The sequence below is a fragment of the Cibotium barometz genome, chromosome 11 (assembly GCF_041138505.1).
Source record: "Cibotium barometz isolate CiBa-2024 chromosome 11, ASM4113850v1, whole genome shotgun sequence".
In the NCBI taxonomy this organism is placed as follows: Eukaryota; Viridiplantae; Streptophyta; class Polypodiopsida; order Cyatheales; family Cibotiaceae; genus Cibotium; species Cibotium barometz.
This window is the reverse complement of record NC_141056.1, coordinates 56,903,655-56,928,307: the sequence shown is the minus strand read 5'-3', so window position 1 is coordinate 56,928,307 and position 24,653 is coordinate 56,903,655. Positions and strand designations below refer to the sequence as shown.

At 38.2% G+C, this 24,653-nt stretch overlaps 1 protein-coding gene across 1 annotated transcript; it reads right to left on the bottom strand.

Moving 5' to 3' along the window:
* Positions 1 to 22,270: 22,270 nt before the first annotated feature.
* Positions 22,271 to 24,121, bottom strand: LOC147634368 (uncharacterized). The gene is made up of 5 exons (XM_086805511.1): positions 23,583 to 24,121; positions 23,386 to 23,495; positions 23,055 to 23,147; positions 22,891 to 22,948; positions 22,271 to 22,806 (listed from the first exon to the last, which is right to left on the bottom strand). Exons 1-5 carry the CDS (start codon positions 23,998 to 24,000, stop codon positions 22,667 to 22,669), a joined length of 819 nt encoding a protein of 272 aa, XP_086661637.1. The 5' UTR covers positions 24,001 to 24,121; the 3' UTR covers positions 22,271 to 22,666.
* Between the last annotated feature and the right edge of the window lie 532 nt (positions 24,122 to 24,653).

The following is a 24,653-nucleotide window of genomic DNA, read 5'->3' as shown; positions in this document are numbered from 1 at the left end:
GACACAGGGTCGAGCAGAAAGAAAAGCAAGACAACAAGTACGGAATTTCACTATGATGTTCACGATAACATCTTTGTTCATATTGAGAGACTACAACAAGCTATGGTGAAGTTCTATGGTCTTTCACTAGAAGGTGAGAACTTGCAATTGCTACTATTCATGTTTTTCAGTATAAAATGAAGACGATTATTTTGTTTTAAATATTGTAAATTACCGTTTATTTGTAGTTTTGGGGAGCACACTTTCATTTGTGCTCAAGCTAGATGAGTGCCAAATTGTGAAAGGTCGGAAGCTGGAACGTATGAGCATTACGCTCATGAATGAGGCCATGATATGTGCATGGGAAAAGACTACCAAACCAAGTTTTAGTGTGCAATCTGAGAAAGAGGTCTGGTGGCTTGGTGCATTCAAGGTACCAAAGGAGACACATGAGATATTGACATGGATGTTTGAAAGGACTCCCTGGTAATTAAAAAGCAAATTGATGGTCTACTTTTGGATGTAAAAAACATAGGAAAGTTCAAGGTGGATTGGCATCTTGGGGGAGATTTGAAGACAATTAAATGCATGATGGGTTGTGCTCAAGGCACGACATCAAGATGGCCTTGTCCATACTACAATGCTGAGATCGATATTCCTAGGCAGAAAAAGACAAATGGAAAAGGTATGCAGAAAGTTGGTTTTGTTGGGAAGGATTCCTCAAAAGGTCCCAAGAAAGGGAAGAAGCAACAAGAAGATGTAGTAGATCCAACCGAGTCAATTGACGATGAAGATGAGGAACAACCAAATGCAAGATGGGTGGAAGGTGTCATGTCTCCTGATATGCTAGGAGAACCAAACAGGAATTCAAATTGAAGCCCCATCATTAATTTTACACTAAAGAATATTCACTTTTGCACACTTCATGCATTCATGAGAATCTTCGATCAATTCCTTAAGTGCCATATCGTTATGCATTCACAATGCCTACACAAGAGAGGAAAGTTGCAGCCCTTGGTAAATTAGAGTATCTTTTGAATTCTATGGACTGCCATGGTAGAATCGTGATAATTGAAGTGAATAAGCAAGCCTTTGGTATGTCATACAAGGTTGCTCAAAAGGTCTCCATGACTAGAGCAAAGGCAAGGAGATTTTTGGAGAAGCCACCAAACATAGAGAATTCAAAGAAGACTAGGGGACTCTGGAGAGACATGTGTGCAATCACCACAAATGTAGATTGTCCAATGCTAGCTCTTGTAAATATACACAAACAGCTTTGGATAAATTTCAATAATGTGGTTCGCATTATGAATCAAAGTAGCACAACTACCCAAGAATGAGCATCATTCCAACAAAATATCGTCGGAAAGTGTGCTAGGTGCTTGGGGAGAGAGTAAAGTAACACACTATATGATAAGTTGTACAATAAAAAAATAAACTGGTGTTTTAACTTGGACTTTTTCTAATTAAATTCTATTGTCATGTGTACAGCACATAGTTTATACGCATGGTGCATATTTCATGAATAAGTATGGATCGCTTGACATGTGGAGTACCCAAGGGATGGAGAAATCACATTATAAAGCAAAAGAGGTTTATTTAAAAAATACAAGACATGGAGGTGGAGCTTGTGCAAGAGGAACATGTACAAACTATCTACAAGAGATGTTCAATTGGTTTTATTGCACAACCTTTAGAAGGGTATTTGTTAGGGAGTGGGCCCAACAATCAAAGCTTGCGCAAGAGGCACGCAAGGCTATAAAAAGTCATGCTCAGCTTGAATGGTTGCAGACCAATGCTCCCCATAGGCATGGTGCTTGGCATACACGAATGAGGAGACAAGGGAGGCATTGGGTTATGCATGCACCAGCACAAATCTAGATGTAATAAGGGTAAGAAAATAAGTTTAGTTAGGTTTTTTTTGGCCCTTAAAAAAAACTATTAATAGTTCCTTCACTCACTTCATTTTCATTTCACTTTTTTAGAGAGCTTGAGCTCAAGATCTATGTAGGCACCCACGTAAGGACACGAGCACATCACCACGTAAAGACATGAGCACATCACCACCATGTTAGCATAGTAGGCATAGTCATACATGGATATTGCACGCACCAAGAACATCATACGTGTTACCATGCCTTCACAAAACACAGTGCAAGGCACCCAACGACCATATGGGTGACACCACGGAAGAGAGTGACCCCTAGGATTCTAGGACATTCCCAAACGGGATCACCAGAGTCCAGCCCTCCTCCCACAGCAATACCAATGCACACACATGTAGGCCCTTTTAGTGGGAGTAAGGACGTGAAGGAGACCCCACGACATAGCCACCCCAGAGATTAAGACAGAGACTCCGATGATGAGCAGTTTGACTGGGTTGGTGAAAACATTCCTACATTGCGCACCACCACAGGTGGCAAGACCCTACTATCAGGACAGGGTCCCCTACCTACTCGGGAGCAACTTGATACATAGGTACCACAGCAGCAGCAGCAGCAGGAGGAGGATTTAGACTATGAGAGAGATCAAGGGGAGGTTACTATAAGTGCATGCAAGTGCAAAAAGGTCAAGCTCTTCAAGCCAAGGAAGTCCCAACCTCTCAACTGACCAACACAACACAGAGAGTTCCAAGGGGGTGAAGGATGCGCCAAGGGAATAGGGCTCTACAAGAAGGATGTGCCAAGGGAATAGGGAATAGGGCTCTACAAGAAGGATGCGCCAAGGGAATAGGGCTCTACAAGAAATCAAGGTAATTGGGTTTCATATGTCCTAGCTTCATCGAACATCTTCTTTAATATCTCCTTGCCAGGCAGGTACTCGGAGTCCTAGGCTGCATAATCAACTACTAGGTGCTGCATCGAAGGGGATAAGGAATGCATTAGCCGCCACACAAAGGTTTCCTTTTCGGCCTCTGCCCTCCTCTGCTGGGTCTATAGCCACCTCTTCCTCAACCCCATCATCCTCGATTGGCACTTGAGTGCTTGCCAAAAGTCACTGTCTCGGGCTCTGAGTCATCAGTAAGAAGATGCAAAAAACAAAGAAAACTATAACTAAATTGGAGCAGGCGACACTTCTTTGAGTGTATTGGGCATTTCTCCTCTACTCTATTGCTATAGCTAGGAATCTTTTCAAGAAAACAGCTAAGCCTCCTCTTCATGACTTTGTCTGCTTTGCAAAATTAAATGGATGAACATATCGTTCACCATCGGACATAACGATATTGGCAGAAACAGTGTCTTCATACTCTTGCTCACGGTCACCGAGAACAATCCTACAAGAATTAATGACGTTCTCAAGAGAGAAATTTCCTTGTTGAACATTGAAGACAACTCATGCAATCACTCGTGGGCTTGTGCATTGTACAAGAACATAAACAACTTTTCTGCATGACTCCCTAGTCTCGTCATCCGATTCGTAGATAGACAATGTCCAACTCTTTCGAAGACATGCCTAAAAGAAATATTTCAGTCGATTAAAACATGCACGCTTACTATACATGGGGTTAGTACCTGGCGATAAAAATATGTGGATACACATGCAAGCCCTGTGTCGCTTGGTACTAGCACCAAAAAAAGAGGGGTCAGTGTACCAAGCGGTAGAGGGATCATGCGAAATTTACAAGCCCATCACCGCTTGGTGCTAACCCCTAAATTTAAAGAGACTTAAAGGGGTCAATAAGTTTTTTTTTGAGATGAAGCCTTTATATATTAAATAAAAAACATACAAGCGGAATATTTTGTATTTTAGTTGTATTTTGTAAGCTAAAATAGTCTATCTTCCAGGCCTAAAAATTGATGGCCTGCCCTAACCTTCAACGTGAAAGCCTAAAAACTTACTTGGCCTTTATATTTATAGAAAAAATATGAAGGTTTTTGCTTTAGTGGAGGGGGGCTCAAACCGGCTCGCCCCCCCCACCTCATTGTGTGTGTGTGTGTGGGGGGGTGTGTTTGATGCTTTTGAGTGTTCTTGAGAGAGAGAGAGAGAGAGAGAGAGAGAGAGAGTGAGGGAGGGAGGGAGGGAGGGAGGGAGGGAGGGAGAGAGTGTGTGTGTGTGTGTGAAGTCCCCGTTCGCCTGCTCCGGGGCTCCTGTCGCGACAGCGGAAGGGGCGTCGGACGGGGCGGGGGTCCTGCACACTCGGGGCCTCGCCCGCGGATATCCGAGACAAGAGGCTAGCACGGGGGGCGGTCCCTCCGAGACCTCGGCTGCGGAAGACTCCCCTTGCCCGAAAGGCACGGGCGATTCTGCCAGGAAGGTCAAAAATCTTTTAACTAGGAGATTACTCTAACGAGTCAAGTCTTGACTAAATTAAACTGATCTAACCAAGCCTGAAGTCACATGGTCAGATCAAGAAGAGACTTGCACTTAGTCCATGGAATCATCGCTTTTTTCCTCATTTTCGAGGCATAGCTAATGATCCCTTCCCATAAAACAAGGTCTTCTCAGGATTTAAACTAATTATTGTAACTAATCGTATCTAGTTGTTTCTCAGGAACTAATCATATCTAGTTGTTTCTCAGGAATCCTTCAATCCAGCCTCCGACCCATGGCCCATGGTTTAGCCAACCACCTGACCACTGAATTGGTGGGATTTCTTTATAAAGATTTGATTGGGTTTTTGCCCGAGTACCGAGGAAAAGAGTTCCCAGGCCCCCTAGCCGGCAATTCATACAAAAATCAAATAGGCACACCACATACACAACCAATATAAAATAGCCGTTTATAACAGATTTGACTGGCTTTAAGACAATCCTTGAATAAAATCATAATATTTTTTATCATCATTTTCCAAAATTCCAAGTCCATTGTATTACAAAAATGCATCATCTGAACTCTCCGTTGTTGAAGACCAGCTGGCCAACCAACGAGATCCAGTATCAATTTTTTTATTCCCAAAAACCTTTCCTTTTTATCCATTAGATATCTTCCTCGACGTACGCCTGGGGTGTCCTAGAGCAACTGCCGCCATCGCGAGCCCGTGCATCGCTTGGTCAGAACCCTCTAGGATCCTCCTTAGGTGTCCTAGCACTTCACTCAATGACCGCTTCGTCGGCCCTCGCCCATCGTACCGGAAGCGCACCATTTTAACTATACCAAGGTTGGTCAAGACCTCGGCAGGCTTTGCTACGGGTGACGTCCCTTGACGACTCCCCGCCAGCTGTTCCAACGAACCTCCTTTAGAAAAACACAAGCCAAATGCTTCCTCCAGCATTCTGGTGTAAAATAATTCTTTGAATGAAAAACAGAGTTTCCAATGCAAGTGAGATTCCAGTTTGAGAGTGGTTCCAAAGACCCTTTTTCCAATAATTCCCAGTTTCATAATGAGAATCCTTGATCTCTCGTCATTTTATCCATTTATCCAACTAGATTCTTGGTGAGATTGGTCTTGGAAAAACTAGATTAGTTTCAGTAGTCTATTCTTTGGATTTAGTGACTGGAATTGGTCACGAAGTTTTTGTCTAATTTAGTTCGAGAGAAGGACAATTAGGTTTACTGTCCGACCTCACGTAGTCTAACTAAATTTATTCAGTTTAGTTCTACCAGGATTACTTTCAACTAAACATCTAGTTTTTGGGTAAATATCCATTTAGTGATTTCACCAATTCAATTATCCAAGATTTTCTTTTTCCCACATAAATTCTCAACCTTAATTCATTAGGTAGAATTATGATGGAAATTCATCTTTTGACATTAGAATTTAATTCAAATCGATCTTTTCTCAATTATCATGGAAATTCATCTTTTAACTAAAATATCAATACCTATTTTTTTGAATAAACTTGAAATCCTTCTTTTTCTCATTTCAATGAGTGCAATCCAATTATCATGGGAATTCCTCTTTTCCCTAAATTAAATCTATTAAAATTCTTCTTAAAAATTACATAAAAATAACCATTAATTCCTTTAAGCTAAAAATTCCACTTTTCTCATCTAAACATTTGAATTCCAATATAGTAGAGGAATTCCTCTTTTATCATTTAAACTTATCTATGCAAAAAGATAAATTTAATTAAATTTTTATCTTAAAATTTAAATAAAAATCTCCATTAATTACTTTGCACTAGAAATTACACTTTCTTCATTTAATTAATTGGATTCCAATATGGTGGGAATTCCTCTTTCATCATAAAATATTATCTATACAAAAAGATAAATTTAACTATATTTTCTCTTAAAAATTAAATAAAAATCTTCATTAACTCTTTTGCACTAGGAATTATACTTCCCTTATTTAAATATTTCAATTTCAATATGGTGGGAATTCCTCTTTCATCATAAAAGTTTATCTATACAAACAGATAAATTTAACTAAAATCTTTCATAAATTATACATTATTTTAGCATTCCAATTTTATTCTCTGAATCATTGGAATACATGGATTTCCAATGTCTTGGGAATTACTCTTTAACATAAAAATAAATTATAAAAAATTCCTCTTTTTTCTAATTTACTAATTATGCATAATCATAAAAATAAATTTCTTCACGATTACAATGAGAATCATTCAATTAATCTAGGATGATAATTCCTAGAATATGGTGGGAAGTCCTCTTTTCATATTATGAATGAAAATGTTTTATGTGTTTATTTTACAAAAATTTTGCCATAGCTCCGCTACTATTACTGATGATTCTCAATTTGATTGAGAGAATGAATTTTAATATTATTAGTATGATTAGAATGACCTCTAATTGGATCATTATCCAATTATGGATTGATTCATAATTTCTCTATAAAATAAATATCATAAAAGCATTAAAAAGCCATTATTTTGGCCTCCAAATAGACAAGCATAAAAATTACTTTTGGATTAGAGAAATGCTTCATGAGAAGCTTCATTTGGATTGAGAATAGGTCATAGGAATGACCTTTCTTTGGGGAGGAGAGAGAGAAATGCTTAAAAACCATTAAAATTAAGCATAAATGGAAATTTATGTGTTTCTTTATTACATTACATTAAAGCATTTCAATAATATTCAAAAGCCATTCAAATTAAAGCTTCTCAAGCTTGAGAGGGGTTGAGAAGAAAGAAACATTTAGAAATTATAGAAAAAATACCATAATCCACTCTTTACCTCCTAAAATACTTGATTCTTTAGTCACTGTAGAGGCCCCCAACCAATCAATTGGTTTGGTATGTCGTAGGAGTCACCAAGGAAGATTGAAGAGAGAGAGAAGCTCCAATCTCTTCAATTTTGTAGAGGTTTTTAGAGGATAATAAAAATTAAGCTTAGTTTAGAGTAATACCGGCATAATTTATAATACAAAGCTCTCTATATCTACGCAGCTCTAGCAAGTATAATTTGGAGCATCTCTGATCCTGGTATCTCATGACTCTAGAAAGTGGTTCAAAACTCTCTCTAAACAGGCAGTGAAAACGGCCTCATATCTCATAATATAATGGACACTGACATATGTAATGTAACTCTGTCTCTGGCTCCATCTGGCATAGCTGATAGATCCTGGCCTCAGCTGGTACTCCTCTGAATCTGCTAGTCTCAATCTCTAGCTAGTGTGAGGATGTGCGCATCTGACCAATAGCACACTGTACCCCATGAAAAAGATGAGTATCCATGTAACTGGGTCTAATCACAAACCCATCCTCCATAACACCATATTAGTAAATTTGGGAATTTTCCAATTCCCATTTTTGAATACTTAAAAAAGGGGACATGGATAACATGTTTGTAAGTTTCTCAAAACCCTATCATATGACCTATCGTTGGAAAGCGCTTGAAAAATGGAATCTAAAGAGCTATAAAGCGTTCATTTTGGATTAGTGGTGTTCAAGTTATGGTTAATCCAAACTTTTGACCACGTGTCCCAAACTTGTGGAAAATTCCCATATTCCCCAATATGGTGTTCCATGAGCTGGAGAAGATGATCTCTATAGAAAGCCATCTTCATACCAAGCTCGTGTGTTGGTTGTATCCATGTCCTCCTAGTGTCCAGTCGAGTCAAGTCCTGCATGATAAGTATGGTAATCTCTGCCCGTGTGAGAGTGAGGGAGGGTGCATCCAGGGAGTACTGAAATGGAGGTAGCATGTCCATACTAAAGCCATGCAGTTGGAACCAAGATGTCATCTATGCATACCAACATGATTCGTCTCCTTGTGATGCCAACTGTCCTGAAGACTCCAGGGCTAAGTGAGCATATTTGTCTCTAGGGAGAGCCCAAGTGCTATGTATAAAGGAGACTGATCGAGTGAGTGCCTCTACTACCAATGGGAGGACAGCCATCTTTGCATGGATAATATCATGTGGTACGGAGTCTTGGCCCTAATCATCCGGGAAATCATAGAAACCAAGGGGCTCTCCATACGTCTCCATCCATCAGTGCTACCAGCTTGGCTGTGGTGATCCACTAAGGGTCCCCATATCTCCACTCCATACAACATGGTTGAGGTGACCAAAGTGTCAAAGAGCCAGAGCTTTGTTTGAGGTTCCTGAAACTGAACCTGCAAACACATCCTCTCTAGTCTCCCTAATGCTGCATAAGCTTTGGTCAATCTGGTCTCCGCTGCTCTCCTCAAGGAAAATAGTGGGCCACTAAAAACCACACCCAGGTAAGTATATGCATCTGTATACTCCACTGTCTGACCATATGTAAAGGTGGAGTAACCTCCTACTCCACTGTCTGACCATATGTAAAGGTGGAGTAACCTCCTACTCCACTGTGTCTGACCATATGTAAAGGTGGAGTAACCTCCTAACCCACTGTGCTGTGGTGTTAAACACCATCACCTTGGTTTACCAAGGTTAACAGATAATCCACTGTCCTGTGCAAACGTGTGCAATGCATCCAAATGATGCTACATCCCCTCTGGAGAATTTGAAATCAGCACAATATCATCAGCATACAATAATAGCGGAATCCATGTCCCTGCTAGCTGTGCTCCTCTATCACCCTCCCGCTCTACATAGTCCAAAACCTCATCCACATACATCCCAAATAAGGTGGGAGAAAGGGGGTAGCCCTGTTTCACCCCAATAGTGGAGTGAACCATCTCAGATATACCCTGAGTAGTATGTACCTGCCCCACAACTGTCCTGTATAAAGCCATGATTCCCCAAATCAGCTCTGTGGGCACTCCCATCTCCTGTAGTCTGCGCATCAGGCTCTCGGTACTGTGTCAAAAGCTTTGCGAAAATCCACAAAGCAATAATAAATTCTCCTGCCATATAATCTGCCCTCCTCAATAATAGCTCTGAGATCATATAAACTTATCTATGCAAAAAGATAAATTTAACTAAATTTTCTCTTAAAATTTAAATAAAATATATATTATTTTAGCATCACAATTTTTCTCTTACTTCATTGGAATACATGGATTTCCATTGTCATGTGGGGATTACTCTTTTAACATAAAAATGGATTACTAGAAATTATGAAAGAGAAATTCCCACCATATTGGAATTCAAATATTTAAATGAGAAAAGTGTAATTCCTAGTGTAAAGGAATTAATGGAGATTTTTATTTAAATTTTAAGAGAAAATTTAGTACTCATGGAAATGAGAAAAAGAAGGATTTCAAGTTTATTAAAAAAATAGGTATTGATATTTTGGTTAAAAGAAAAATTTTTATGATATTTAAGAAAAGATGGATTTGAATTAAATTTTAGTGTCAAAAGATGAATTTCTACCATAATTCTACCTAATGAATTAAGGTTGAGAAATTATATGATAGAAGGAATATCTTTGGATTATTTAATTGATAAAATCACTAAATTGGTATTCACCCAAAAAACTAGATGTTTATAATCAGCATAACAAACCAATCATCACAAACCTTGTCATTTTAAAGTTTCATAAAGATCATAGAAAATCAATCAATGATCACAAACCTTGTTATTTTAATTTGATCATCCTAGTCAAAGACATTTACTTTTGCTAAATCCTTTTCAAAAAATTTAAGTAAAAATTTCCTTTGTCTTTGATATAAAACATGAATCTTTATTATTTTAAAAGATTCTATGAAGACATAACTATATACATTAATTTGATAAATGAAACAATCACAAAAGAGACATATCTTATGCTCATCGTAACTTGAACTATATCATAGATTTTAAAAGAGTTATAGCAAACAATATTCATGATTACATAGAATTTGGCATGTGAAGCCACTTTGTTAAGACTAAAAAAAGGATAATTTACAATTATAAGCTAGAGATCCCATGAATATTTAATGTACCCAATCCAATTGACATGCTATCATATGTATTAAGTGTCTCCCTAGCATTAACCCCTTTGGGCATGTTCTGGTCAATGTAAAAACTCATAATCAAGGTGAACAAATGCTCTTTCAATCTCTGGTAAACATTCAAGCTTATTTTGTAAGCTCTCAACAATATCATGTGCATCATTTAATGGCATCTCACCTAGCAAAACAATGTCCACCTCTGCAAAGTAATATCCTCCGAACTTGTAAGCTTTTATTGTATCAATATGTTTGATAGCTTTGTGATGATTCCAACACAAGTATGTTATTTTTTGTAAAAAATGAGGTGGTGCTGTCTCTCCTACTAGAGAAGATACATTTTCGAGCACAGTATGAATCCAGTTCTATATTGTGTATATTGCCAACTGCTCAAGCACAAATAATGATTGTTATAAATGGATAATTATGCATAAGCATAATCCATGATTAATCTATTTTCAGATGAAAAGTGATCCTTTTACTAAAAAGGATACACTACTAGAGGTTTAGGGCATATCGACGTTAGAATACTGACGCAAATGTCGAACGTCGGTATGCCCATCGTAATCTTGGGGAGGAGACAAGTCGAGCGGGCTTTTTTCAAAATTTCAAATACCGACGCGTATACCGACGCTTTTACCGTCGCGTATACCGACACATATACCGAGGCGTATACCGACGCGCATACCGACGCTCGTAAGTTTTTTACAGCCAAGAACCTATTGTTCTCTGTTTTTCGCGGCGTCGAATTACATCCAGAGAAGGTATGCGTTTCAGCATCTCCTTCAAGCTTTCCTCTTTTCTCCTCTTCTCCTTCTCCACTTTAACTTATATGCTTTTGCTTTTACTAATATGCTCTTACTTTTGCTTTTTAGGATATAGGGCGTTTAGGGTTTTGTGTTTTGTTTGGCTCTCTATGCATGTTGAGAGCTCTCTATGTATGCATAGATCTCCTAATGCATGCATAGAGATTTTAGAGTTTTGTATTACTTGTGTATTAGTTCTTATTCTTATGTTTAATTTACTAATTACTTTGTTTAATATTTTGTTTTGCAGCTCTTTCACCAATCTTTCACCAATCCTCTCCTTCAGCTTCGCAAAAAAGAGGTAGTCCCTCTTTCGATTTTCCTTGTTTATGCTTTTTTCTACGTATTATTGCACCCCTGTTTTATGGTTTAGGGTTAGTTTAGGGTTCTTGCAAGCTTATACATAGGATTATTGCAAGATCTTTAGTTTAGGGTTCTTGCAAGCTTATACATAGGATTATTGCAAGATCTATGCATAAAACCTATCATAAGCTTGCAATCTCTATGCATAGCCTTCTTGCAAGCTTTATGCATAAGCTGTATTCATAGAGCTTGCGAGCTTGTAAAATCTCTATGCATAAGCTCTATGCATAGGCTTTATGCATAGAGTTTGCAAGCTTATAAAATCTCTATGCATAGGTTTCTTGAAAGCTTGCATGGACATTGTACATAGAGCTTGCATAGCCTTCTTGTTTTGAAAGCTCTATGCATAGCCTTCTTGTTGTAAGCTTAATGCATAAGCTCTATGTATAGGCTTTATACATAGAGGTTGTAAGATTATGAAAGCTCTATACATAGGGCTTGTAAGCTTATGCAAGATCTATACATAGAGTTTATGCATAGAGCTATATGAATCTAGCTGAATGCATGAATTAAGATCTATGCATAAAGCTTAATACATAATGTTTTATGTATAAATCTTATGGAGGATGAGCTTTATGCATAAGGCTTCACATGCGTTATGTTTTTATGTATAAAGCTTTTTTGATGTAGAGTGCCTTACATGGATGGAGAGCATAAGCTTTTTGAATGTTTATACTCTCTTATACATATAACATATATTTCTTATGCTCTGTTTTTCTATGCATAAAGTATTCTCTTTATTCATAGAGTTTATATATGTTATCAAGGTAAGATCTCTTATCCATGTAAGACAAGATCATGTTTATTACACCATTGGGTGATGGGATTAAGGGTTAGCATAGTGCATAAGGCTTACAACATAGAGCTTATGCATAAGACTTATGCATATGGCTTATGCATAGAGCTTATGCATAAGTCTTGCAGCCTTATTATGCAAGCTTATACTTAGGCTTGCAAGCCTTACTATGCATACGATTGCATAAACCTTATTCGTAAAGCTTGCATAAGACTTACGTATAGAGCATTACACATAAGCTTATGTATAGATCATTATGCATAGGCTTTATGCATAAGGCTCTATGCGTTCAGCTTTAGGTGTAGGCTTCTATGCATAGAGCTCAATGTGTAGGCTCTATTTGCAGAAGTTGACTACTTGTGTGGGTGAGCCATGGTTACATATTTTCTTGCAAATTTTAGATGTTGCAAAGTTAAAGCTTGGAAAACCTTTTGGAAAACACTTTCTTTACCTAATAATACATGTTTGAATATAAATGTGATTTTTCGATTGAGAAAGTTTATGATGTTTAATTTGATTTTTAAATATATCTACTAAAGTTTAAAAAATAGAGAATTCTCACGCTCTGTACTCACCTCTTTATATGGCATCATTTTTTTAACAGAGTAGTCAATTGGCATTACAAGGCACAAACAAATTATGCAAAAGATCATTTATTTGACGTAATCACAAATTCGATTGGACTATTAGCTGCAATATTGGCAACAAAATTTTATTGGTGGATAGATCCTGTTGGTGCCATAGTGGTATGTTACTACATACTCAAAATCACATTAAACCAAAAATAAATCTTAGAAGTTCAAGTTTAGTTTAGTCTTGTAACTTAAAGCTACCATTACTAGTAGTTATACATATGTGATTATTCTTATAAGTGGTACTTATAGCAACCACTAATATTTTTGACAGTGCTAAGGCTATTATAAGTATTGCTAATACAGTTGACGTTGTCATAATAAATAAGACTAATTCTTTTGTTATACCATACATGATTATCAACAATAACAAAAATATAGACACAGCAAGAATTTGTAACATTACTGAAGTACAATTACCCATTTTAAGAATATGATTATTATTATTTTTTGGGGGGGGGGATTATTTAATATATATTAGGTGTTGCCACTAATTACATCCAGCTTCTTACTTACAATATTAGGCAGCCCACCTCGGCTTACTCCTTATTCCCAAAATGTCTAGCCTTTTATCACTGCCCTAAGGCCCCTATCTGCTCCAATTCCCTCTTATTAGAATTCAGTAGTTTGCAAAGGAGGTTCCATCTTTCATCTTCCCAAACAAAGGAAGATTGGCTCCAAGAAACATAATAACCAAGTTGCATACAAGCTACCATCATAGATTCAGTATAGTAAAGCCTTTAGGTGGAAGCTTTTCCAAGACACTTTTGCCAGCCCACACCTTCACCATAGGTCTAGTGTGCCCCATTGGATTTTCTATGAATGCCACAAACGTATATACAAGGTGCTTCACCTTTAGGTACCACCTCTTGGTCTTGGGTCCAAATTTTGGCAACCTGGTATTTACCGCCTTGATAATGAATTCATGCATACAAACTTTTGGTTAGGGCTTCCTAGTATACCAAGTTCTGCTATAGAGAAAATCATTTGATTCCATTGCATAGAGTGCATTGCCTGAAGTGTGCTAGCATCATTCAATTGGTTAGCATAATATACAGATTTACAGAGATAAACACAATTATACATCACTTCAATGCTATTCAACTTAGTTTCCCTACCCCTATAAAATATTAAGTTATTTCTAGAAATCTAGATCTCCTAAAGGCAACCATACCTAATAATCTTAATAAATAAGCCGTTTAGTAATCTCATTAGGTTCTATCCTCTTTCCCAAAACCCAATCCCCCCACAATCCCTAAACCCCCAAAGATCTATCCATCCATTTCTCTATCTTCACCCAAAATCCCCTGATTGCTGGGCACCCCCAGAAGAGATGTCTCCCATCTTCCAAGGTTGTCCTACACCTTGGATAGCAACGTGAAGTAAAATTCCTTTGTATGAGCTTGGAACCAACTGGTAAAGCCACTAGATATACTTTCCATAAAAAGGCCTAAATCTTCAAGGGCAAATTGGACTCCCATATGAGCTTCCATCTCTTTCTCCAGGTTCCAGCTTTCCATTTTACCTTCCAAGTTCAGTCAAAGCCTTATACTCAGAGTTGAGAAATTTGGATTGGAATGTGGTAAAAGAATATGATTATATCATATCATAGGTGTAGGCAAAATCACCAAACCACATCATTATCATAGTTGCCACACTTATTCTCGCCATCGTTGCATCATGATTAATAATGCTCTTCTATCCAGCATCATTTCATAGTACTACACAGTTCTATCATGTCATTTCTTCTATTATCACCACCATTATTGCAAACATCAACTTATTAGAACGATAATCATTATGGAAATAAAATGATAAAGTTATTTCTTATACATTAGAAATGTCATATTATCACTACTACATGGGAGCCTAATACCGGCGCTTATACCGACGTCATTGAACGGGGTCTACAAAAGCCCCGTCATCGGTATAAACGCCGGTATCTGCACCGGAACGACGACGTCGGTATAAGCGTCGGGGAAAAATACTGGCGCCTATACCGGTGCCTATACCGACGAGCATACCGGCGTCTATACCGGCTTCTACACCGGCACTTATACCGGGGTCTATACCTGTGTCTATATCGATGTTTCACCGGCGTCTATACCGACGACAATACCGGCATGTATGCCAACACATATATCGGCAACTATACCGGCGTCTGTACTGGGGAATATACTGACGCTATAGCAGAAATTTTTTTTAAGATAGAATAGTGTTGCCTTGCTGTTGCTTGGCTGCCTGCAATGAACAGGACTCAACAACAGCAAACAGACAGCACCATTCTGTCTAAAATAGAGCACAATAACAACCTTGCTCGTTTTTTTATTTTTCAGATAAACAAGAAATTAAATTAAACATCAATACTCAAGAATCTTTTGATCATATACCAATAGTTTGAAGGTCATCTTACATCATGGTAATGCCTCCCAATTGACGGTCTCTCCTTCTTCTTCAAGCATCTCAAATAAGGCCACAAGGCCATGTTTGTGAGCGTACTTCTCCTCTCGATGGGCGATTCATGGCCAACTCCTACACAAACGATTAATAATTACAACTTTTAGAAATCAACATTTAGCCCACATACATACATTTAGATAAATAAAATTGCTACAAATACTTACGAATTCATGGCGCATGGTTTCGTAACCACCACTCCCAAGATGAGAAGCCCCTACTGTTTGGAGTCTTGCCCTTGCCACCTCTCTTTGTTGTTGAAACCTCTCTGGTGTCTCTGTGAGCTCCTGAGCAATGGCTTCCCACTCCCTGTCATCTAGCCAAACAGGTTTCTCTTTCCCCTCTCTAAATGCATCCCTCGCCTCTGACCTACGATGCCCCATCAAAATGCGAGCTGTATACTGTATCCACTCATTAGAGACGACATTCATAGGGTCAGGCTGGAACTCTTGCTTTATCTTTGTATTTATATAATTTTTCTTCTCCTTATCTTGCTGATCCCATTTAGTCATGAAGGAGTTGTGAAACTGTATATTGCACAATTGTCGAATGCGTGTTTTCATTGCCTTCCCTGCACTATTCATTATTGGTGCCCCATCCCTAATTGTGTATATCTTGCTGTTGTCATGGTCATGTGCACCCCAGGGAGTGGAAGGTGAACCTATGGGTGTGCTATCAATAGATGAGAGCGAAGGACGACGCTCACGTGGTGGTGGTGTCACAGCATCTGTGGCTCTACCACCACAACAACCTCCCCCTGAAGACCTACTATGTGAACGATGTCTATGTGAAGAGGTGGTAGATCGAGCTGTAAGAGGAGTGGCAGGCTGTGTGGTATGAGGTGTGGGAGCTGTAAGAGGAGTGGAAGGCTGTGTGGTATGAGCTGTGGGAGCTGCTGTCGTACCTACGGGGGTGTGGGAACTGGCGTGTCGGGAAGCCAGATGGTGAGGCAGATGTCCCTACTCCAGAACCCCAATAACTCTGAGCCATGGCTCTCTGCTTTGGAGTCATGGACGAGAGAAAACCATATAACTGCTCGGGACTCATGCCCTGCGGTGTAGGATTACATGAGAAATCAGGACTGTAGTCGAGCCGCGGTGAGTCATCACCCATGGCCTGTTGGACAAAAAACCATATGACAAACTTGTGCGAAATGAAAATTACACGGTAAACAATGAAAGAACCATATGACAAACATTAACAATGATAAACAACAATGGTAAAACCATATCAATTTGCACTTGCACTAGTGATTATGACGGTAAACATTAACAATGGTAAACAATGAAAGGACCATATGACAAGCATTAAATTTCCTAAACAACAATGGTAAACCATATGATTTTGCACCTTCAATGTCATAAAATCATTACAAATATGTCATAACTATTTGCATAATCATTAAGATATATCATTTTAAAAATCATTATCTATTCTATCATCCTCATTAAGATCAGTAGCCCCAAAGAGATCTATGTCTATGTACATTTCAGCATCCTCATCATTAAAAGTCCCTTGATGAAGGATGTCCTCATCATCTATGTCTTCTTCCTCAACATGTTTTTCAGCTTCATTGGTTTGCACCTCTTCATTTGGATCTTGCTCTAGTTGCTCCTCTTCATTTGCTTGCTCCTCTTCATTGTTGATATCGGCTTGTTCTTGCTGCTCCCCACCACCCTGTGAATCCACATCACCCTGTTGTAGCTCAAATTCTTCAAAAATTTTCTTACTGCGGGGGGCGACTTGAACCACAAATAGCCAGCGTGGATCTTTTGGATCCGCTTTAAAGACAACCTGCTCACAATGCTCTAGGTGCACAAAAGTATCTTGCTGATCGGTCCATACCTTTATGGAGTCCACTTGGATGAGGCCACTCTTGTCTCTACGTACAGTTGCATGTGGCCCATTTGTGATTACCTTGAACCACTTCACATCAAAGATAAACAACTCAAAACTTCTGAAGCCAACCTTTAATATGTCTTGAATGGTTCCAAAGTAATCAAGCATTCCAGTAATTGTGTTATCATCACTTGCACTTGTACGACTTTCTTGAACAAACTGTGCTGTGACACCACAATCAAAGGTTTCTCTTCTTTGGTCTCTTCGTTTTACTCGAAAATGATGTCCATGTGACCAAAATGCCCCATATTTGTGATACTACAAATAGCACATAAAGATTGTTGATTGACAAACACTGAGACATGTAGAGAAAAAAAAGAGAGACATGTAGAGAAAAAAAAGAGAGACATGTAGAACTTAAACACTTACATGCCAATCGCATCCTTTTGTAAGCTCCTCCTCCTCCTCTGTTATAGTTAAACCAGCACGTTTGGCTTCTAAAATTGTAGCTTCTAGCCATCTACCTGTGGGAAAGTCCGGAAGAGCTTGCATACCTTTTGGATATGGGAGATTTCTTGTAGTGCGATTCCTTCTGAAACTTAAACGATCTTGTACTCGCTGTCACTTGAGAATTTCATATGTCTCAATCCACTTCTCCATTACATGAGAGTTCAAGATGCAAAATTTGTTGATTTTTTCCCTCAAATTGTTATCCATCTTTCTCTTAATGCCTTGGCCTTGAGGTTCCTCACCAATGACTCGCCTCTTAGACTCTTGAGACCATAGTCGAGGTATCTCTGGATCTGAAGAACTTAAATATTCAGTGATGTAAACAAGGGACTCTTGTATCAGCCACCCTTCTGACATACTACCCTCTGGGCGAGCCATTTGGCGAACAAATCCCTTTAATGTCTTCATAAACCTCTCCAAAAAGAACATCCATCTTGAATGGACTGTTCCAGCAACTGCAACCTCATCTACAACATGAACTAGCAGATGCATCTGGATTGTTAATAAACTTGTAGGGAAAAACTTCTCTACCATGCAGACTGCCTCTATGGAGTTTAAACGCGTTGTCTCCAAAGTGTCTCTCTTTATCTCTTTTGAAGAAATCCAGCGCACCAATGTGTCAATCTTATAGATAGTAGCTCTAATGTCTTCAGTGAGGCAATCTTTTATTGCTATGGGTAGCACAAATTGTAGAAACTTCTGCCAATCATGACTCTTGAGGCCACTAAGATCATCATCCTTTGTAAATGCACTTTTCAAGCAATGCATACAACCTGTAGGAGTCCAAAACTCTGAAATTGTCCTCTTGACTTGTTGTTCCTCCATCTTACTAAAAACCCATGGGGCTCTTGGAAGTAGCACCTTTCCATTGGGTCTAGTGCGAGCCCACAACTCTTGCATGCAACCTATCTCTTCCAAGTCGTCCCTTTGGTCTTTAGTCTCCTTTTTTCCTGTCATGGTCTTCCATAGAATGTCAGCTACATTCTTGAAAATATGCATCGGGTCAAGCAAATGGTTTATAAGGAGATCACCCCAATAGGGGAGTTGGTGAAAGATAGAGAGCCTCTTCATCCCAGGACATGCCAAGTTGCCACATTCCTCCCATTTGATCTTCCAATCGCTTGCCTTCAGTGCACTTGGAGGAGGTCTTCCTAGATTACCATCCCACAATTCATGATTTTTTGGAAGATACCTAACATGTCCTTGGTAGACATTCTTTCGTAATGCTTTTGAGTATCTTGAATCAAGTCGAGGACCACATACAGGACATGCATTGTAACCCGATATAGACAAACCTAAGCATTCTCCATAGCCAGGCCAATCATGCATTGTCCACATGAGAATACCTTGCACAGTTGCAAGTCTTTGGCCACTCTGTTGCTTTGACATGTCCTTCACTTCAATTCCATTCCACAAGGTGCGTAACTCATCAATAAGTGGTGCCAAATATACATCCATGTTCTTCACCTTCTTGTACTTTCTTGGAACTATTAATTAGAGCAACAAATGACCTTTCTTTATTGCTAACCATGGCGGAAGATTATACTTCACAAGGCAAACAGGCCATGTGCTCCATGAAGAGCTCCTTAAACCAAAAGGGTTTACACCATCCATTGCTAGGCCAAGATGGAGGTTACGAGGATCTTCCCTAAAAGCCGGCCATTTCTCTTCAATGTGTCTCCATGCGGGTGAATCAGCAGGCACACGCATCACTTCATCTGTGGATCAAGTTGTGGCATGCCATGTCATCAAGCTTGCTATAGATTTGCACCTGAACATGCTTTTTATTCTTGGGATGATTGGAAAGTGCCTAAGAACCTTTACTGGGACAGCTTCGCCCTGAACATCTTCTCTATATCTGTTAGAGCCACAATGGGGACATTCTTGCAAATGCTCATATTCATGGCGAAAGAGGCAACAATCATTGCGACACGCATGAATATTATTGTAATCCATGCCTATGGATTTCAATAACTTCTTGGCATCTGTACGAGATGGAGGCATCTCGTTTTGCCGGGGGGAGAGGCAATATCTGGTCTTTAAAAAGCCTGCAAGTATGGAAATATCTGATCGTAACTATTAAGATTTAGTCAAATTTATCATTTCAACATTAGGTGTAATCTCTAAAAAATCCTTACTTGAAGAGTTCAGTGACACTTATATTAGACCATCCAAAAATTGACTGCAAATTTAGCATCGTAAGAGATGCACGCACTATAGATATGTTGGCACCATTGTATAATGGAAGGCGTGCAAGTTTACGCATGGCCTCTTCCTCTGGTTCATAATTTGACCGTTGAGAATGTCGTGGTTGATGATCTTCATGTTTATGCTCCTCGAAGAGAGCTTCTTGTTGCTCGATGAAGGCATCCAACATTTCCTCCATTGGACCTTCTTCCATTTAGCTAAAGGGGGGGAGAAGAGTGTAGGACATGTCCTAGAACTTGAGGGAGGGCTTGCGCGGGTGCTGTTAATTGAGCTCCATCTGTCACTCCCTCCTTCGATATTCTCATCCTTTGTTGGGGACGAGAATTCATAGGTACAATGTTATCAAGATGCGGTTGCACACTTGCTTGGTTTTACGATTGAAACGGTAAATTTTGCAAGCGCTCCATTGGAAATATGCCAGCGTCATGAATATGCTGGTTGCAAATCCTTTGTTTTTGAAAGATTTGGTACTTACATCGCATGCATGGACACGCTATTCTCTCTTCAAGATTGAGAGGCTCTATCTAGCAGGATAACATGTATATGTAGCTCATTAAATACAAATCATTATGCATTACACAAAGCATTATGTAAACCATAAAACAGGGCTTCTTTTCCCTAGCCGAGAGGAAGATTTTAAAAATAACATTTAAAGTGTCAAACGGGCTTCTTTTCCCCAGCCGTTGAGGGAGAATAGCATGCCCATAAGCATATGGGCGAAATGAAAAAAGTTTATGAGACTAAGTTTTTTGCATAACAAAAATTCATGAGATACCCAATTTGTGATGTTTTAAATATCCAAAAATCAATTAACCATAAATAATTGTTTTAATTACAGTATCAACATCATCTAGAACTAATGCATGCTTTTTTTAAAATAAATGTAGACTTCCAAAGTTTATGCTATACTAAAAAATATAAGTCTTAGGGGAAATGGGTATGAAACATTTACATTATTGCAAAATGTGTTGCAATTGTTAGATAAAGATTCTTGGAAACTTATATACATTTTTGCATGTGGCAAAAACATCATAACTTCACGAATTAAGCATGACAACACACATATATAATAACGCTTTCACGTGTATGAATGCATCCACATGAAATCACATACTATGTGCCATGTTGCATGAACACGCACTTGCGTATGATTGTGCAAGTCTCACATGCACACACACACACACACACACATGCTCTCTCTCTCTCTCTCTCTCTCTCTCTCTCTCTCTCTCTCTCTCTCTCTCTCTCTCTCTCTCTCTCTCATGCATGCACATGCATGTGCACATGTACATGCAGACTCTTTCTCTCTCTCTCATGCATGCACATGCACGTGCACGTGCACATGTACATGCACACACACATGTGTGTGCATACACACATACACACAACACACAACGCGCGCACACCCCCCCACATGGTACCTCTAATTGGGCATTCATCTTATATGGTATTTTTGCAAGAAATTCAATTTCTTCTACTTCTTGTTTATAGCTACAGTCTATTTCTTCTACTTCTTGTTTATACCTGATCTAGTCCATTTATGAATAGACCATTATACACGTAGGATTCATATAATACCTTGTTGTTTCTTATTGTATCTCTAATTTACAAAAAAATAGGAGGTTATTAATTTACATTATAAAACTCTTGAATACTATTAAGTTTCTCCTTGTTTAGGTAAATTATTGTTTATCCAAAATGAGTTAACAATACAAATTTTGCTTACATTGATAAGCCTACAATATGAATCAACTTATCTTAGTTCTAAGAATGTTTTTTGTTGGATGGTTTTAGACAAGGTGGTGAGATGGTGCCCTTGGGTGATGATCTACCATGTTTTTCTTGGATGAGTTGGATGAAGTGGTGCCCTTGGGTCATGTTTTTCTCTTGGATGGGTTAGATGAGGTGGTGTCCTTGAATGGTGGTCTACATAATCCTAGTTCACCTATATGAAAGTATACATATTTTTAATACAACTATATTATCACAAATCTAAAATAATTGTGCTTTCTATTAGGTATAAAACCATGTCATCTTAAGATAAACATCATGGCTTTTTAAAAGCATAAGTACTATCTTTGATGATAATATGTATATGTAAGACACACACATACACACACACACATTTTTTTTAAGTTTTACAAAATACTCAAAGGGTTTATGAGATCAAGCCATAGTACTAGTTTGTTAGTGTGCAATGATTAGGATAACAGTTAGAATATGGAAATATGGAAAACAAATGCTAGACAAAAAAGGGTTTATATATATGTGATCTTGACAAATACAAATGACAATAATTTATGAGAGAGAGAGAGAGAGATGCATATAATAGAGGCTAAAATCTAGTATATATTTAGCACTAGCTCTTCAATCACTAACCATTTAAAGCTAGACATCAAGTTCCTTAAATATGACAGACTAGCTATATGAAATTGATGAGAGAATGAGAGATTTTAGTTAAAACAAAAATTTAGGCATACCTTGAAAGTGCTATCATAGAAAAAGAAAATGTTTAATGCTTTAACTTATACTTGTAAGAATATCATGTGATTTACAAACATTCTTAGCCTGAGATTAGAGACTTAAAAGTTCATTTTAAAATAAAAAATCCATGGAATCATCTATCAAAAGCATACTATTCAATAAAGAGTATCTAATCATGAGGAGCATGGGAATTACAAGAAATAATAAAAGTTATCGCAAGTACAATAAAATAAATAATGGATGATTTTTCTTAAAGAGAGATCTCTACAAATGACCAAAGAAGTAAAAGCCTCACCAATAGAAAATGAGATAAGAACAAAACTTACTTACTTTTATCAATCCAAATTCTACATATTTAAGCTGCTTACATATAATATCTTTTTTTATTTCTACAAGTGGTGCAACAACGTACAAGGGGTTGAAACAAGAAGGAAAGTTGAAATGTAACGTGAGATATAAGTTGCCTCATAGACTCGATTAATATTTGCATTCCTAGTGTTACCATTACGGATGCGAACACTAATATGCCCTACATTAGAAAACCAAAAGCTCTATCACATATAATTTGCAAGTGATAAACCATTTAGTACTTTATTGTGACTCAAAAACTTACCACTGGTTGCATCCGATTCTTGCCAATGGGATAGAGATAAGGGTTTGGTCTCCTCATGCTATAAGACGTGTACCATAAGATGAACCCTTTGAAAGCAAGTCCAATAATGAGTCTAATGTTGATGCAATTATCGCCAAAGAAACACTTTTTATAGAAATGAACACCTTGGCCGCAAAAAGAACCATGTTTGCATAATTGGAAATATGTATTGCAAGTAACTCCCTGTTGGTTGTGGCAACTTGGTCCAAATGATTTGTCTATGCAATTAAAAAAAGCATGTCATAAATGAAGGATAATCCATTAGATTACTTAGAATAAAGTGCTCAATTAGAATTAAGGTACTTAGAATAAAGTGCTCATAAATGAAGGATAATCCATTAGATTACTTAGAATAAAGTGCTCAATTAGAATTAAGGTACCACAGGATCTAAAACTCATCATTTGTTTTTTAAACTACTACCATAAAGCTTAGAGAAGACAGAAGAGGCTACTTACTTGTGCAAATAAAGTGCCAAGGTCTATTTCGAACAATCCATCTAAGCCAGTCATTTCTTTAAGGATCTCATTTTGTCTACTATAATAGTTATCCACACTTGCTTTTTTACCTATCACATTAGCATACGCATGTTACTAGATATAGCATTTTAGATTTTACCATACATTTGCATTCTTATGCATATAAGATAAGGTACCTTGACAAACCGGTTTGAGACAATAAGAGGAGCCGAGGATCATGTCAATTGGATTTGGTGCATTAAGAGGTGTCACTCGAGTTTCATTACTGAGAACAAAGTCTCTTGCTCTAATCCACCAATCCTTGCTCTCCCTTCCACCACCACCTTCACCTCCCCCCGCCTCACCAATGTCCATGTTGATTATTGCGCCACTACGTCCACTTTTACTGAAGCTCTCTTTTGGTATGGCATTAGTTGCTACACTAGATATGTCACCCCCACAAGGAGAAGAAAAACAAGGGGAGGAGTAGGAAGATTGTCCATGCACATTTGCATTAGTCACTACACTAGATATGTCACCCCCATAAGGAGATGAAAAAGAAGGGGAGGAGCAGGAAGACTGATGCACATTGGTATTAGTTGGTACACTAGACATGTCGCCTCCCCACAAAGAGATGAAAAATAAGAGGAGAAGCAGGAAGACAGTCCATGCACATTGTCATCCAGTATAGGGATTTCCTCATTCTACAACAATATATTTTTTCACATATATATTTATGAATGCACTTTTTTTTCCCTAAGGATTGAGAGGAATCCATCACTTTAATGTTCACATTACTTTTGTTAAAAAATATAACCACCTATCATAGGTAATTGAACCTTGTCTTTGTCATTTTTTGCGTCACGAAATGTTTGTCCATGAGAATGTCTCATAAAAAACCTTATCCTCAGTTTGCTTTATCACAAATGTCACGGAAAACCCACTCACAAAGAATCATTGCCCCACTTCTATAAACTATTCATTGGTGGCATCTTCACACTTTTAACAATCACACATACACTTATATATTTTGTATCAAGTTATTGATCTCCACGATGTGAATGTTGCAACCTTTTAAAATTTTTGATTTTTTAAATGTTACGTGCATGAACAATCCCGCTCTATTCAAGAATCAAGGAAAACCCATCACCCCAACCCTTGGCAATACCTTCATCATGGCTATTATTGGGAATCTAGCCTTGTCTTCTTATTGTTGTCCACAAGAATGTTACATAAGCAATTTGCTTTTTTTAGCACGATAATGGAAT

What these genes read in the sequence shown, in the direction of transcription:
- LOC147634368 (XM_086805511.1), bottom strand. Translation starts at nt 24,000, where the DNA reads ATGTCTAGTGTACCAACTAATACCAATGTGCATCAGTCTTCCTGCTCC. An exon ending in TTGGCACTTTATTTGCACAA is followed by an intron (nt 23,148 to 23,385) that starts GTAAGTAGCCTC and finishes TTAATTGCATAG; the next exon opens with ACAAATCATTTGGACCAAGT. An exon ending in AGAATCGGATGCAACCAGTG is followed by an intron (nt 22,807 to 22,890) that starts GTAAGTTTTTGA and finishes TTTCTAATGTAG; the next exon opens with GGCATATTAGTGTTCGCATC.